The sequence below is a fragment of the Diplotaxodon limnothrissa genome, linkage group LG5 (assembly GCF_057381915.1).
Source record: "Diplotaxodon limnothrissa isolate DT_005_m linkage group LG5, D_limnothrissa_male_GT1.1, whole genome shotgun sequence".
In the NCBI taxonomy this organism is placed as follows: Eukaryota; Metazoa; Chordata; class Actinopteri; order Cichliformes; family Cichlidae; genus Diplotaxodon; species Diplotaxodon limnothrissa.
Window position 1 is genome coordinate 5,612,232 of NC_140600.1, and position 12,551 is coordinate 5,624,782.

At 40.7% G+C, this 12,551-nt stretch overlaps 1 protein-coding gene across 1 annotated transcript in view; it reads left to right on the plus strand.

The window, feature by feature from the left end:
- Positions 1–12,551, plus strand: part of phf2 (PHD finger protein 2) — a 41,456-nt gene that overhangs the window by 15,828 nt on the left and 13,077 nt on the right. The window contains exons 4-14 of the mRNA XM_085352975.1: positions 736–896; positions 3,982–4,123; positions 4,237–4,423; positions 4,565–4,727; positions 6,194–6,281; positions 6,567–6,673; positions 7,862–7,953; positions 8,054–8,143; positions 9,981–10,334; positions 10,808–10,924; positions 12,313–12,428. Coding sequence (XP_085209101.1) covers positions 736–896; positions 3,982–4,123; positions 4,237–4,423; positions 4,565–4,727; positions 6,194–6,281; positions 6,567–6,673; positions 7,862–7,953; positions 8,054–8,143; positions 9,981–10,334; positions 10,808–10,924; positions 12,313–12,428 — 1,617 coding nt within the window. The remainder of the gene's footprint in view (positions 1–735; positions 897–3,981; positions 4,124–4,236; positions 4,424–4,564; positions 4,728–6,193; positions 6,282–6,566; positions 6,674–7,861; positions 7,954–8,053; positions 8,144–9,980; positions 10,335–10,807; positions 10,925–12,312; positions 12,429–12,551) is intronic.

Genomic DNA, 12,551 nt, shown 5'->3' on the forward strand with positions numbered 1-12,551 from the left:
AACTTAAAACCAGATGAGTCTGGTGCTGTCGGAGGTTTCTTCCTGTTAAAAGGGAGTTTTTCCTTCCCACTGTCGCCAAAGTGCTGCTCATAGGGGGTCATATGATTGTTGGGTTTTTCTCTGTATGTATTGTTGTAGGGTCTACCTTACAATATAAAGTGCCTTGAGGTGACTGTTGTTGTGATTTAGCGCTGCATAAATAAAACAGAATTGAATTGATTGCTTGACTGTATCTGGCCACACCCCTACTGACCCAGGCATTCATACTATAAAACATCACACATGGGATTTTGCAATGTGAAAAGTGTAAACAAATCAGTGTGTGTCATGTTTATTTTAACCACAGCTTCATAAGACCATCACCTGGTACAGTTTATTGTAAAGAACAAATTGACTTTCTTGCTTTAATGTGTTTGAGACCATCAGATGTGTTGTGCTCAGGTGGTGTTGTAAATATGTGGCTCGACTTAAATAATATGAGATAAAATGGTGAACGTAAAGCTTTCTTTATAATTGAAGTGATCATATTTATGACTCAAACTGATGAAGGAATATTGCGTGTATTGTTCCGGGTTTGAATAACTCCACTAGGGGGCACTGCCTGGTAACATTTCAAAGACCTGCTTTCAGATAGTGTCACATGCTGCTCACATAGAGCTCAGATGTGATTCTGTTTCTTCAGCTTAGAGCACATTAAGGATGTTCTCTCCTCATCTGGCTGTGTGTGCTTATTAGTGCTGATGACATAGTGGTGAAGCTCAGTGGCAGTCAGCTGACCATGGATTACCTGGAGGAGAACGGCTTCAATGAACCAATCCTGGTTCAGAAGAAAGACGGTTTGGGCATGTCCATGCCCGCCCCCACCTTCTACATCAGTGATGTGGAGAACTATGTTGGTAAGAACATCTGTCACCAAACCATACACACTGAAAAAAAGGGATTGGCCAGCTCTTGGATTTATGTAAGCATCTTGCGTGTATTTAACACAATTGCCTCATGGTTTAAAGTTAAGTGTAACTATATAGTGTAGAAACTACATAATATGCAGAGCGGGAAGATTAAATTGTTCATATCATGTTCGAGTGAAGTAAGTCAATAATATAGCAATGTTAAATCTTGCGACACTGCAAGGGATTTCAGTCTTGCACGCTTTGGATCGTGGTTTGAGGAAGGCATCCATCTCAGTCAAGTCGAACAGCTGCCTCTACTTTTTTTGGTAAACCGAAAGAAGTAAATTGGGTGGTTGTTACATTAAAAAAAGTCTACCTTGTAATTTGAACACAAAATTTTCATGTTTCTATCTTGAACGTAATTAAATCATGTAGGATCTGTACGAAATTCAACAACTTAATTTGTTCTTGTTGAGATGACCTGATACAATCTAGTAAGAGTGGTTAGTTGCTGGACTCATGAACATTAACAAGATCACATGAGATTTCAAACTGCAGGAAAATCACTAGAACGTCTTGATGCATTCTCAGTCATCCAGGAAAGTAAATCTCCAAAAGTTGATTCTGTTCATCTGGACGTAGCATTTTGTGGGATGAGTGACGAAATGTTTCTCCCACAAAACGCTACGTCCAGATGAACAGAATCAACTTTTGGAGAAAATCACTAGAGTTACAAGAGGCAGACAACTACACACACACACACACACACAGAACGTGTATGCTATTGCTTTTTATTGTGTTTTAACATGTCAAGGACAAAAACGTACAGAAAATTCTGCATCAAGCCTTGAAATCATAGCTTTCCTACTTATGTCCAGCCTGGATTGGTGACATGGTGGTTAGCGCTGTTGCCTCACAGTAATAAGGTCCTGGGTTCAAATCCACAATATGGCTAGTTTGCACTGATTTCTCTCTGGGTATTCTGGTGTCCTCCCACAGTTAAAAGTCATGCAGTTACAAGAGTTAGCTTAGGTTGATTGGTGATTCTAAATTCACCATAAATGTTAATGCGAACGGTTGTTTGTCTCTATGTGATTGACTGGTGAGCTGTCCAGTGTGTACCATGCCTCGTAACCTAGCCCCCCTGCAACCAGGATAATGATAGGAGGATGTTAGTTGTTGTAGACCCATTCAACTTTCATGTTAACCAGACTCTAGACCAGGGGTGTCAAACTCAAATACACAGTGGGCCAAAATTCAAAACTGGAACAAAGTCGCGGGCTAACGTTAATATTTATTGAAATATATTTATTCCTCCAGATATAAGAATGAATCTTTTCTTATGAACTCAAACACATTTTGCTGAAAAACTGAATATGGATCAACCAAAGCTTAATACTAAACAATATATATATTAGCTGTATAATACCAGTAGGCCAGCTCTAATAGGAATTTGGTATGGCTTCGCGGGCCAAATGTAATTAGGCTGCGGGCCAAATTTGGCCCACGCGCCAGAGTTTGACACCTATGCTCTAGACTTTGTTGAACATTATGTAATATGAAGTCAACATGTAGTATTTAAGAGATCAAGTAGTACTGTGGTAAAGGTTATTGAATAGTGTTGAAATAAAATGACAAAATTGTGAAGGATTAAAATATTCCAAGAGCTCAACTTACTTCATCTAAACATGTTTCATGAACACAAAATGCACAGGTTTATTGACTATGAATAAGTTGAGTTGATTTAACTCAGTTGTTTAAGTTTCTGCCAAAGCAAAACGTTTGTGTGCAACCAATGTCCACTATTGAATCAAGTAAATCCAACATGGCCTTTTTTTCAGTGCAGTACTATAACTGAAGCTAGTACTAATCCTTCTATAACAACCACTGCATTCACAGTTACTTCTACTGAGGCAGCCGCTATTGCTCTTTCTATTACTTTTCTAACGTCAGCCACTGCTGCTGGTGCATTACAACAGCATCTGTTTGTTACTACTTTATCTGCTCTTGCTGACATACTGCAGTATGTCCTGAAAGTCATATAAAAGAATTATAAGTAAAGATATCTAACAGCCCAGGACAAGTACATGCAAGTCCATGAAGGAGAACGAAAACACAAAGCTTACTGTGAGTACTTGCAAAATACTTGATTAAAACCAAATGGGAAAGAGAAACAAAACAAAAATATGCAAACAAAAAACTGTAGTGTAGTAACATTAAAGGTAATTTAACAGTAATAATGATATTGAACGTGTAGGCTGAGCGTTAACCTTTCAGCTGACACCAGGTTACACATGTCAGAATTGACATTTGAACAAGAAGGTGGACTGCTAAGTTGTCAGCTAATGTTAGCCAGCTGTCTTTGGTGTAATGAACAGCTAACTTAGCTAAGTGCTAAGTAACAGCTAAAGAATACTGGAATTTCACTCACTTTAACTGAAGAACACACGTCTTGAAGCGTAGCTCATAGCATTTGTTAGCCATTCAAACCTGCTGTTTCCAAACGTTCAAAACAGTTCACTGCATGAAACATTGTGATTATTATCTTTTGAGAAAATTTAATGTGATTTGGCTTGTTGTTGGATGGAGATGCATATTATTATTGGAAGAGATCCATGTTAATATTATAAATGTTTTTTGCTGTAATTCTGCGTTTTTCACTGCTGAGAAAAGTTTCGTTTGCTGACATTAGATCTTCTACTCTTAACATTTTACAAAGCGTGCAGATCCCCTGTTTTAACAGTCATAAGAGCATCTTCATTTACAAACACGATTGAAGCCAACACCAGCTGTGGCTTTAAAATGCAGCACGTGTGTGAATATGAGAGGGAAATGTTGGCACAACGAATGACTAATGTCATTTGTTTTAGTCGATGACCTAAAACTAAAACAAATGACATGATTAAACAAAAAGCTGTACAATGCTCTCTGCGCTTCAGTAGGGGGCGCGCGTGTTCTTCTTGTCTTCTCTGTGCTGCAGACATTTTCTGTTAAACAGTTTTCCGCCTAATGAAAATGTTTAGCCTGTAGGTGGTTACTCTACCTTCAGCTCGTTTTATTGTGTCTTCCTCACCCCTGGCCTTTGTCTCAGGTCCCGATGTCAGCGTGGATGTGGTGGATGTCACGAAGCAGACAGACAGCGAGATGAAGCTCAAAGAGTTTGTCGACTATTACTACAGCACAAACAGAAAGAAAGTATTAAACATCATCAACCTGGAGTTCTCTGACACGAGGTACTAGCTCTCTGCCTGAAGGCAATGTTTGAAAAATGAGATCTGGCTTCTAAAGATGCCGGCTGCATGGAAAACTCACAGTGCTAATTTCTTTTTCTGTTTGTCTGGGACAGGATGAACAGCATAGTGGAGAGTCCACAGATTGTGCGGCGGTTATCTTGGGTAGAAAACTACTGGCCCGATGACGCTCTGCTCGGGAAGCCAAAAGTCACCAAATACTGTCTAATCTGTGTTAAAGACAGCTACACAGACTTCCACATCGAGTGCGGTGGCGCCTCTGTCTGGTACCACGTTCTCAAGGTTAGAGAAGTGTGTCGGGATGATGGGAAGTCAAAATATATTCGGCACTGATTCTGAGGCTTTGACAGGAAACACGGAATTTATTTCACTCCTTTGCTCATATGATGGCGATGACGCTGGAAATTGTGATTATGTTTGCAGGGAGAAAAGATCTTCTTCCTCATTAAGCCCACCTCGGCCAACCTGTCTCTGTACGAGCGCTGGAGGTCGTCGTCCAATCACAGCGAAATGTTCTTTGCTGACCAGGTGGACAAGTGTTACAAATGCACATTGAAGCAAGGCCAGTCCCTGTTCATCCCATCAGGTCAGAGCTGGTCTCCTCTCATGAGTCTAGCTGAACATGTTTCGCTCTTTTCCTGTTCTCATGAATGAATGGGACAGACAGAAGCCTTGTTGACTCAATCACAAGCAGGAATCACACTTCCCGTGTCCGTGAGTCCACTTTGGTCTCAGTGATGTAAATTTTATCATCAGACGGTCAGCACGAAGGCCAATGCGGACATGCCTGCCAGTTTTTTTTCTTTCCCAAGGGTAGTTTGAGGTGTAGCTGAGCGTCAAGCAACCGACCTTCTGATCTGCTGACGACCTGCTCTTCTTCCTGAGCAGCAGCTAGAATAGAATAGAGTAGAATGCCTTTATTGTCACTATACAGATGTAAAATGAGATACAGAGCATCTCCTAATCAGTGCAAACATGTGGGAAAAGAAGCTAACTTAGCTAAGTGCTAAGTAACAGCTAATAAGATAGTCAGTATGAGCCTCTTTTTACTCATAGCTCAGCTGTTATCTTCAGCTGGTGCATCATGTATGACGTTGGCCTGATTTACACTTGTGCGGGGAATCTTTGTAGAGCCTGTATCTTCGGGGTTTTTTGTTTTTTCCCCAGAAGCAAATATAATTGTCCCTCAGGTTTTTCAGCTCTTTGTACACTCCCTCACATCTCTTCTCCCTCTAGGAATCTGCTGACAGTTGTGATTCTTGTATCGATGCTGTGATTATTGTTCTTTATACTGAAGCGATTATTGTTGTTCTCTCACTGATGAATTCAAAAAAAGTATTTGGAAATGCACAAGAGGACTCAGTGGTCCAGAACAGGCCGATCACAGTAGTTGCAGACTGTGTCAGCCCCGACGTGTAGTTACATTTCTCAGAAGGTGCACTTCCCAAAGTAAACTGCAAGCTGCTTTGCAGTCCACTTTCAGCAGCTTCTCCTTTTCACATTGTTTAGGACTTGTTACTTGGTCTGATCTGATACTGAACTGCAGTGACTGATATTTTTTCCACGTAGCCTAAAATTGGACTCTCTTATTTTAGCCTTATCTTGTCTTAAAACCAGAGAGGACAGATCGCATGTGGCTAGTCATAAAACATGCATATACTGGTGCTGTCAGCGTTAATCTCGTTAAAATGACGTTAACGCCACAGACGCATTAACGCGGCAAATCTCTGTTAGCAAGTTAACGTGGCTCGCCCCGTGCGAGGGGCTGCACGGCATCAACGCATCAGCGCGTTTAGCTCGTTAACACGTTAGCGCCATGCAGCCCCTCCCACAGGGCGATCTGCGTTAACTCACTAACAGAGATTTGCCGCGTTGATGCGGTTATGGCATTAACGTCATTTTAGCGAGATTAGCGCTGACAGCACTAGTATACAGGTAATACTTCCTTAACAATAAAAATGCAAGAAATGTTGTTGTTTGCATTCAGAATGCTGCATTGATGTTATTCTTGTAAATACTGGATGATTATCTTGTCTCATCTGGTTCCTTCAGGTTGGATCAATGCAATACTGACACCTGTCGACTGTCTGGCGTTCTCTGGACACTTTGTCCACAACCTCAGTGTGGAGATGCAGATGAGGTTTGGGCACCTTCCTTTTCACACACATTCATTCTTTACGCTTGTTTTTAGTGCACTGGGTTATAACGTGATCCACTGTGCCTCCTGCAGACATTCCTGTGGTGATCTAGTGTGACCTTAAAGGCCTCGGTTGATATTATTCAGTAGTTTCCAATTCTTTCCTGCTCCAAATTCCACCAAATCTGTTTATGAATTCTCCCTCTTTGGAAGTACTTTGTGAATTCCATCCTTTGTTAGTAATCCGTGATGATGTTTAGCTGAAACCTTTTTTTTTATCTTCCTCAGGGCATATGAAATTGAAAAACGGCTAAAGGTCAAAACTCTCACTCCTTTCCCCAACTTTGAGACGGCGTGCTGGTATGTGGGGCGACACCTCCTCGAACGATTCAAAGGTGAAGTCTCAAATCGCGTCGGTGTAGTTATAGACTCCGGCTTTGCGTGTGGTACTCTAATGTAAACACTCATCCTCGTTTCACTCGATATTTCTCCAGAGGAATGCGTGAATGCGGAGAAAACACAAACACTGTCAGAAATGCATCTTTTTTTCTGGGCTGCACATTCAGCATGTGGCTGCATGTCTGCAGCGCAGATGAGGAGCTGGATGCTCTAATATTATTTCAGTCATTAAATCGGTGAATCGCAGAGTTCACAGATGATTAGCTTCAAAAGGTTTGGCCCAGCTAGAATCACTTGCTCCATTACAAGCCTGTGTTTAAACTCCCTTCAGCTGGCGTGGCCCAACTGTTTATGTTTCCAGCATTTTCTGTGTATGTTCATGTGTTAAAACCAGATTGTGATTTTGTGTGGTGCACGCCACCTCCAAACTATAAAGCTCTGTCATTAATATGCCATTATTCTTTTGAAAACCCACCTATTATGCTTTTCCTTATTTTCTGTCATATGTAGTATACGGTTCAGTCGTGGACACACATATTGAACGTGGCTTCAAATAATGAGTTCAGTGTATTTGCATGTAATCCTTCAGACGGCTCTCTCAGGCAGTGATTTTCTGCTCTCCTCAAAGATAGGAAATACACCCCAATATGGTAATCTCAGAAGCCCCACCCACTAGTCCTTTGTTTGTGAGGGGCAGCCAGTCACAGGAAAGTCGGTTTACAGAAACGGTGGCCTTAAAGGGAGAGGCTTGTTTCACACAGAGCTGCGCTAGGCTCAGCGTGAGATAAATAGGGATTGTGAGTCATGAAAAGCTGGTCTAGTAGAAGATAATATCCAGAGTAAATCAGCAAGATGATGGTGGCTTGCACTTTAACATGCCGCTTGACTGTGTTGGGGTTGATCTGCACGTCTGAATTAAGGTAACAGGACAGTGTTGTCTAAACACAAAGTCGCCCTGTTGATGGGAGTCCCTCTTCTGTACACTGAGGAGTGCAGTAGCTTTATCTTCTCTCAGCTGTTCTCCTGTTGATCAAAGGCTTATTTCAGTTAGATCCTGTAAATCTCGCCACCACTGGGAATTTACACTGTTCGTTGTGCCCTTTTTAACTGCAGTAGTCCCAGCTGCTCACAGTTCAAAGGCCACGATTCACTCAGTGATAAAATTTGCATTCTTTGCTCTGTAGGTTTACATAAAGCGAATAAGCAGCCAGCTCCATACCTGATACATGGTGCCAAAATCATCAATGGAGCCTTTAGAGCCTGGACTAAAAAGCAGGTATGGAGGCAACTAAATACAAAATAGAGTGTATCTAGTGTCATGTATCTGTCTATTTTCTTAGAAACTTTTTCTGTATTTGTTTTGTTTTTTGTAACAGGCTCTCCTGGAACATGAAGATGAGCTTCCAGAGAACATGAAGCCATCACAACTCATTAAGGATCTTGCCAAAGAGATCAGATTGTCAGAGGTATTTTTATTTCTAGGTGGTAATTTCATAGTTTTTTGGCTCCAGGAGAAATTAATGTTTCATATTATGACATATAGGAAACCATAGAGGTTTGTCTAGAGGACGATGCCTTATTTTTGCTAATCAAAAAGCTTACTATTCATATTTGGTTTTTGCAAATTAACCCTTTCCACTTAGGCCTCTCCATAAACTCTCAAATGTCAGATTTGCAGAAAAAATGAACATTTTATTGCCATCAAAGAAGGCTGATGTTCTGCAGATTATGAAGCCTTTGTCTTTCCGCTAATCTCAATGATAAAAAATACTTTACTAAATTTTTCTTTACTTTTAAAATTGGAACTTTCTTTTGGCAAAAAATTATTCTTTTGTTACATGTGGTAGCAACTAAAAGCAAACCAAATCTTAGCAGCTAACATTTAGCCGACAGCTAACATGTAGCTGATAGCTACATGTTAGCTAGCTTATCTAGCATTAAATACCATGTTAGTGCTATGAATAGCTGTTGTTCAGATAACTTGTTACTAAAAGATTAGCTTGCAACACACAGTGGCATTGTGTTTGCAACCAAATGGTGAATAGAAAGAATGTGTTTTTATGTTTTGTTTGTATCTCTTAGTTGAGCATACAGTTAGCCCAGTGGTTAAAGTAGGATTTGCCAGGTGGGGGTCCCTAGGTTCAGGTGTAGCAGAGACAACTACATCCTCCTATACATATATATAAGCTCATGTTACGTTTGCCATTACAGGTGCTTTGTAACATCTTGACAGTATAAAGCTGGAATTCTGCAGTTTTTACTAAAGAACATGATACACTTAAATCAATGACATCTTCTACAAGCGAGTCCTCCTACTTAGCAGCCATATTAAAAAGCATCTGAACACTAATATTTGCATTTACCTTGAAGCATTATTTAAATTAGCTTTCATTTTAAAGGTCAGCAGGACACACAAACTTTATGCATCGAATATTCAGAGTTTTCTCACTCTTCACACAGATGGGATTTTAAAAGCTTCTCCTCTGGTATTCATAAAACTTTCGTTCTATCTAGAATTCTCTCATAAGTTTCAGTTTAGACTTGAGGGTCCTTCTCTTACAGTGTCTCAGATTTTAAACCCACCAGTGACCAAGGATATCACAGTCTGCCCTGCATCAATCCAACATAGTTCATCACTGAAAACCAGAGCACAACACTGCAAACGACCTGCTCTTAATATCTAGTAAAATATTGAGGAACATGGAATTATTGTCATTTAAAAAACATGTTGGAATATGAAACATCCCTATGTCAGCAACACATCATCTATAGATCCAGTATCTGAATAATAAAACTTTGAAATGAATTAGAACATTACATATAGACTTTAAAGTTGATCAAATGACACTTCCTGAGCACCTGGACCGCCTGGGAATCCCAGGTGCTGTAAGCTTTGGGCAGCACAGTGCTTAGGACTGTTACCTCACAGCAAGAAGGTTCTGAGTTCAATTCCACCATCAGGCCGGGGTCTTTCTGTGTTGAGTTTGCATTTTCTCCCTGTGTTTGCGTGGGTTCTCTCTCTCCTCCCACAGTCCAAAGACATGCAGTTAGTGGGGTTGGGTTAACTGGTCACTCTAAATTGCCCATAGGTGTGTCTGTGTCGATGTTTTAGCCCTGAGACAGGTAATTTTATGTAGAAAATAAAGTGCAGTACCAGGTGACTACATTCTGAAGTGTTGTAAATGATCACACCAGTGATAAAGTTAAATAATAAAAACAAAATCCTAATTTAGGTTTAATGAACTCACAGAAGGTTTAACGGCAGGTTACAAAGTCAAAAGTTGACCTTGATTTCTTTTACAGAACACAACAAAAGCCATTAAAAGCGAAGCTCCAATTAAGGTACCAGTTGAGGAACCGTTGTCCACCCAGTCCGAGCCTGAAGAAGCCGTGTCTCCAGCACATGTCCCCTCACCCAGCAGAGAGAAGTCCAGAAAGAAAAGCTCAAAACCCCCTAAACCCCCTAAACCACCCAAGCCTCCCAAACCTTCAAAGACGCCCAAGCCTCCGAAGGTGCCAAAGGTCAAGGAAGGAGGAAAGAAGAAAGCAAAGTCAGCAAAGGAGTCATCACCACCTCCTAAACCCTCCAGTTTTGCTGCGCTGGAGTCCCATGCAAAGGACATTTTGAGTAAAATGGACCAGCCAAAAAAGCCTAAGGTGAGCATTTAGTTATGTTAGCACTTTTTTATAGAAATGATGGTTTCTAGTTTCATTGTAGGTCAACCGTTCTGTATCTGATTATGCTATGAAATGTTCAGCTGCTGCCTGCAGGCAGCTGTAAAGTGTTAGCATATATAACTGGCTGCACAGCTTCCCCTGCTAGTATGCATTAACTGGTGCACATGCTAAACAGGCTTTTTTTAATCAAAGAAGTGCGTCTATGTCTACGTAAGGGTGGCCGTTGCTCGGTCATATACCAGGTCATCGTTTTTTAACTGCAGAGGTGTAACATAACATCTGTGAAAATGATTGTATGTATAAGCATTGAATTAAGATTTTATAGATTAGACATGTGATACACAGTTCAGTTAAACTCTTTCTGCAGTTCCACTTTCTGCCTTTGCAGGGCAGAACAGTTTCACCGATTGATCGTTCTGTTATGTTTCTCTGTAATTGCTTTCATTTTCCAGGCTGTTAAGAATGTCCTGAGCATGTCTGAGAAGGAAATGTCAAAGCAGAACAATGTGGAAAAGTTTGATATCAGAGAGCAGAATAAAAACAAGACTGAAGCGAAATGGAAGTACAAGGTAAGTTTACCGGAGCTGTTATTTTAAACTAATGGTGGTGAAGACTTTCGCCTTGGCCTGCAACAGCCAATGCATTTGAAATTCTTTAGGCAATAAGCTATGAAGGTTACAAGTTGAGCAGCTGAATAGAAAAAATGCAGGACCATCCAACAATGATTTGAACACTTCACTTCAAAGCAATCAGCCAAAGTAATGATGCGGCCCAAGTCGCACATTTGAGGCCTGCACCTCATCAGGGCTTCTCCAGAAACGTCCGCCCTCCCAGAGTTTACCTAATGGAATTACGCCATGTCCATATCCAGTGCATTCCATCTAAGTATTTACATATGCCCCCATCTCCTTTTAAAGCGTGTTGTATCGTTATTGTAGAACAACAGGAGGAAGTTTTTAGCGGGGAGAAAAAGAAAGTGTAATTTTGGTGAACGGAAGACATTAGAGGGCTTTAGTTTCTTGGAAAATACAATGCCAAACTGCTGTGGAATGTATTAAACCCCTCCAAGGACCTCCATCCCACTGCTCGTTCACATCAGGCCAAACATTTACAGATGGGGAAGAGACCTTTACCAAGGTCACTGACAACCACATCTTCACTTGTGATCACTGTTCATTTGTGCAGAGGCTCACAGCTTCTCTGTTAGGTCTATAAAGCTCGTCGGTGTCGCACGGCAGTGTGAAATTTCTGTTTCAGATTACAGCGCATAGGAAACAAAAACAGCTGAGGAGTGAATATTTGAAAATGTGAAAATGGATGTTCTTGGGTTGCAGTTAATTACAGTGTGATCAGTGGGGACTTTCATGGCAGTCGTTCTGCATTCCTCTATGTGGATTTGGTTTAGTGAAAATTGGGTCAGAAAATTTGACCTGTTGGGTTTAACATCATGAGGTACTCACCCTTTTAACAGCAAGGTTTATTTTAAGAGTTGATGAAACAGTTAATGACGGCGTCTTTTCTTTTCTTTTTCTAAATTCTGATTGTTTAACAGGTTTCCTAAAGTACACAAGGACTGAGAATCTTTATGTGCCAAGTTTTAGATCATTTCTTCATTTATACGATTACTTTTTTAAGTTCCAGTTAGCTACATTTACATTGAAGTGTAAAAATGAAGGCATGAGACAGAGGCCACATTTCCTTTAAACTTCAGCTAGAATCAAAACAGTGAGCTAAGAGAGGCTCAGATGCTCTGTAGAACTGAGGGAACATAGTTATATGCAATTAATCTTTCCTTTGAAATAAAAGTACAGAGTCGGTTTAAATTGGCATGAAGTGTTCTCATTAATGCAGTGAACCAGAAATAGCGACACCAAGATATCTGTCATCCTCTCTGTTCTTTAACATAACGCTGATTACTTTTAGCTTCTCTGACATTATTTTCCTTGGAATGTTGCAGAATAGTAAACCCGATTCCCTGCTGAAAATGGAGGAGGAATGCAAATTTGACAGAACACTGCTGTCAAGCAATAAAGACAGATTCAGCTTTACTATGTCTCACAGGAAACTGCTGAGGTATGTATGGAATGGCTGCGATCGCCACGTAAATGTTCGACTTCAGGTCTTTGAAGAGACGAGCACGCCAGCTTTCTCATGTGGTGTATTTTGGTGATTGTAGAGCCATGTGGCTATCAGCAG